This window comes from Dendrobium catenatum, unplaced genomic scaffold, assembly GCF_001605985.2.
Source record: "Dendrobium catenatum unplaced genomic scaffold, ASM160598v2 fragScaff_scaffold_1243, whole genome shotgun sequence".
Lineage (NCBI taxonomy): Eukaryota > Viridiplantae > Streptophyta > Magnoliopsida > Asparagales > Orchidaceae > Dendrobium > Dendrobium catenatum.
In genome coordinates, this window is record NW_021319705.1 from 127,409 (window position 1) to 132,494 (window position 5,086).

The 5,086-nt window shown below is 27.7% G+C and overlaps 1 protein-coding gene across 1 annotated transcript; it reads right to left on the minus strand.

Moving 5' to 3' along the window:
• Positions 1-1,659: 1,659 nt before the first annotated feature.
• Positions 1,660-4,391, minus strand: LOC110116400 (protein TIC 214). Its single transcript, XM_028699325.1, is given in 7 exon segments — positions 1,660-1,786; positions 3,346-3,439; positions 3,442-3,591; positions 3,628-3,687; positions 3,887-3,929; positions 4,057-4,286; positions 4,289-4,391. Coding segments are annotated over 7 exon segments (807 nt in total).
• Between the last annotated feature and the right edge of the window lie 695 nt (positions 4,392-5,086).

Consider the following 5,086-nt stretch of genomic DNA (forward strand, 5'->3'; position numbering starts at 1 on the left):
TTTTTAAGTTCTTAATTTTAGTCTTAGTATCTTTCTGAATATTGACACCAATATGTACATTGGTCTAGATCTCAATATTATTTATAAAACAAAGACGAAGAATTCTACAATCAAGATATTTTCTATCAAAATTTGTATTCCTATCAATAAGATATCCTTTTTCTAGATAGTCATTACTAGATATACTTACCAATACATAAAATGATTCAGGTTTTGATATATTGAAATGAGATGGAATTTCTTGGTCCCTATTTATTTCTAATGTTGATACAGAAATGTATAAATTAGGAAGGTTTATGTATTAATATGAGAAAAGATCACATATGTAATGTTTTATCCATTTGTCTTTTTGACTCATAAATGAATTTGTTGCATAGTTATTTTTTTCATGGAATAAATAAATTGGTGTTTTTGATATGAATCCAATTGGTTCGATTCATTGGTTTGAATCATACGATGTTTATTGATTCTATTTCGCCATTATTTAGGTACTAATGGAGACCTTTTTTTGAGATAAATCATATTGATAATGACAAATTTTTCCATTCTTTCATTACATATGTATGAATTTTATTATGTGAGTTAAATATTCCTTGTATCATACAATAGTCTTTTAAATTATCTTTAAAAAAAAGGATAGCTCCCTTGATATTCAAATGCAAGTCTCAATTGATACTTATTAAGTAATTTGTTTTATGATATTTTGTAAAAATATATATGCTTGGGTCAGGAAAGATAAGTTCCAATAAGTATTGAAATTTTGATTGCTATTCTCGTAGTATTATCATTATTTGAAAATGATTTTAATTTTTTTATAGTCAAAAGAAAATTCATTGTATTTTGATTTGTTTCATCAATTCCTTCTTGTTCTTGATTTATTTCATTGTTGTAAATGGATTTAGTAAAGATCTTTTTTGTTGATTTAAAGAAAAGTTGTGCATTTATCTTAGAAATGGTATTGGTACATAGCAAAATATCTATGTATATTTTTTTCAATGAATGATTTGATAAAGTAGTGTGATTTATGCTTTAATCAGATATTTTTTCTTTTAAATATTTTCAAAATATGTTTATGTGATCCCAATCCTTTATTATCATAAATTAGAACTATTTCTTCTTTTTTTCTTATCTTTTGCAGTTTGTTCAATTTGATTCTTGATTTTGATTGTATTCTCAAAAAGATATTTCATTCTTTTTTCTATTTGTGAATAATTTAACCAATTCATCATTCGATTAAGAACAGATGATTCACGAAGAATCTTATTATTTCTTTTAAAATCTTTTTTGTTTTTGTTCGGTTCATATACTTTTTCTTTCCTTAATTCAAATAAGAAAATTGGATTTACTTTCTTCAGTTTTTTCATTATTAGTTTGATATGTTGAACGACCCCTTTTATTTTTTATTTTCTAATTTTAGAAAGGATTTTATTTTTTTATTACTTTATTTAAAGATTTTAAAACATTTGAAAATTCAATTTTCACCTTTTTTTTCATTTTTGGAGTTCTTTATAAATAGGTTTAAAAAAAGGTCATTTTCGGGGAGAACCAAAGGGAAGATCCGCTTCCATTCGCCAGACTATTAAAAATAAATAAAATTGTTATTTTTTCTATTTATGTTTTCATTAGATCTCTATAATGAGATTGTGCCTTAAATTTTCTCTAAGATTTTAGATATAAAGGATATAGAATATTTATATGAATACCATCTTTTAACCAATATTGGGGAAATTTTGTTTCTAATAATTGAACTCCATTATAGGCGCATTTAATATGGATTTCTCTATCCCATTCCTTAAAATCCTCATCCCACTCAGGAATTTGGAATAATAACACACGGATAAGGTTTTTGGCTATTATTAGTGAAGACAATAGAATGTATTTTCTAAGAAAAGATTGGGTTATTAACATCAAACTTCTTATTACTTGAGTAAAGATTATGATATTTCTATCTATTCATTTTTATATATTTATTACTCTACATTCTTTTCTTCTTTTTATCGTCATTTTCAAAATAGGAAATTTTTAATTCTGATTCTTGTTCTATGCCTATCTAATTCCTAAAAATTAGATTTTTCATTTCGTTGATATCAAAAGACAAAAAAAAAAAATATTTTGACTAAACGATCCAAAAAAAGTCGGGAATGTACATTAACTTGAAAGAGGTCCCAAATAGCTGTTTTACGCCTTTCAGCATGCATGGATCCTTTGATTAGATTGCGATGAAAAAATTGATTGTTATGAGTCACATATCAAAGTCAACTCTCCCTCTTCCATTGGATCATCATTTTTTATCATTGTTATTAGTATTTTGAATACTAGAAATAGAAATAAAATTCGTATTCTGATCATTATCGTTATAAATTATCACAAGTTTGGCTCTTCTTGAACGAATCTCATGACCATCTTTCTCCAATTCTTCTCCATTTTATTCTTCATCTTCTTCTGAATTCTCGGATAATTTGTATGACCATCGAGAAAACTTTTTACTAACTTCTTATTCTAATTCAAATAGATTTTTTTTCATTGTTTTTTGATCTTTTGTATGTGTTGTAATTACATCAAATACAAATTGCAAATATTTTGCTTGACTTTCTGAATCAATTCCTTTTTCTTCTTTAGAATTCAAAAATGATTGACGTTGGAGTTCTACGGAATCATTAATAAGTAGATCATGAATCTTATTTAGAAAAAAAAATTCTACTAAATCTTCTGTATCTGTATAAGTATTCATGATTACACATGAATCTAATTCTTTTCTCGTTCCTCGATATGGTTTGTTGAAAAAAGGATCATATTCTTTTGGCAAGCTTTTTTTTTTTCATCATCACATAATATGGTTTTTTTTTCAAGCATATCCAGACTAGAGGATCCCTCATTTTTTTCTAGAATTTGGATTCGTCTTTTCAAATCATTGTTCAAATTGTAATTTTTTTTTCATTAGTATAAATCCAAGAATTATAAAGATCTTCGTCGTATAGTTTTTCTATTATGTATAAAGCAATTATTTGTTATAGCATTTTCAAAAAATTTGATAAATTGGGCGGATATGTAAAGGATATTATTTATTTTCCATCACTTGTACATGTAAAAAAATTTGTAACATTTCATTGCGTAAAGTATTTTCTAATTTCTTATTTTTTATATATCGTAATGGAAGATCCCATCGCTTAAAATTGAAAAGAAAAGTGACAAAATTTTTTTCAACCTACATATTCATTCTTTTCTTTTTCTCTTCTTTCAGTCTTCCCAATTCCCAATTCTCTTGATGGGTCTCCAGATCAGAATCTTCGTAAACTGGGCTATCTTGATCTTAATAGTATGCCTCTTTAAAGTTAAATCCATCCTTTGTTTTTTTTTTCCTTTCCATTCACTTGGATCTCTTCTGTTTCATCTATTTTGTCAAGATCCACACCCTTTCTTCCGAAAAAAGGGAAGGGTTTTCTTCGGTGGATCCCTCTTGTTCATGTTTAGTCTCCTTCATTTTGGAAGTTGTTTCTACATCGCTTTATTCCTTTCTTTGTCCCCCTTCTTCCATTTCTAAAGTTTCTTTCTCTTTCAGTTTCTTAGTGATAATAGGAAAAGAAATTTTGCCTAAATAGTAGACACAGGTGATAAATAAGAGAATACTAAAGATTCGAGCCATAGAATTTCTCAATTCTGACACAAGATACTTATTAGATCGAATAGAATGATTTTGCCGTATCCAGAATAATACCAATCCAACCCATTTCATGAATAAAATGTGACCAATTAACCAACCAACAAAACTACTTGTTAAAAGAAAAAGAAAATCTTGTTGTTGCATCGAAACATATAAATGTTGACTAAGATACTTATTAGATCGAATAGAATGATTTTGCCGTATCCAGAATAATACCAATCCAACCCATTTCATGAATAAAATGTGACCAATTAACCAACCAACAAAACTACTTGTTAAAAATAAAATCTTGTTGTTGCATCGAAACATAGAAATGTTGACTAATCTGGCTAACGTGGAACTTGGTAAAATGAAATGGTTTAATAATTGAAAAAAAAAAGATTATTCAGGAATACACATTGAATGCTGAGATTACGCATTGAATTTCTGGTAGTAGATCCATAATCAAAAAAGTTTTTATGATTGAAGAAATGAAACAAAAGATACGGTAGAACTAGGACAGTTATTGTATGAGGTCTACCCAATGCTAGATGCATATGCACCTAATAGAATGATATGAACATCATGAGTTGTCCCATAATAAAATCAGTTGTTGCTGATACCTCCTTCTTGGTTCTTTCTTCCATAACTGAGCTCGGAGAAGGAAGAGATAAGAGGGCCCAATGGTGAAAGTGGTCAGAAATCCATAATAGAGCCCGACCATAATGACCGAATTATTATCTTCATGCATAAGGATAATGGATTTCCTAGTAGAAAAGATTTAAAAATTATCACAAACCTCCCCTTTTACTTTAAGTAATATTTCAGATTTTTGTACAGTATGAATCATATCATATAATATGAATCAGATTGTACAATATGATTAGTTCAAAAATTGAATTTTAAATATCTTACTTAATTTATTCGGTGGGTTGGGTTTTTTGATTGTAACAAATTATATAGTATGATCCAGATCATTCGTGTTAAACAAGGATGAAATGACCAAGATGGTCCTTGGTTTGCCCACTATAACCCATACCAATCTTGTTAACATCACCATCAATGTTCAGTTTATATTCATGAGTTTGAGATTTAATCCATCTAATAATAAAAGGGCCTTTTCTACTATCATAATTAGGGTAATTAATGTTAAAATAAGAATACGATCTATTCTTCCCCTTAAAGTGATGAGCTTTTGAAACCGTAGTAGTGAAAGTTGTTGCACTTTAACTTTGAGACAACTAATAACCCTCACATGGCTCATCTTAATATTGTCTTATTTTTAATTATTTATTTCCATCCACATGAATAAAAAAATAAGCAATGCCCTTTGGTTTTGTTATAAAACCAAGTTGTTAAAAAAGAAAAGAAATTACCAAAAACACATTAAACCCTAAACCATTCTCCAAGTCCAACCATACTTTATTAGCAATGGAACCATTCAAA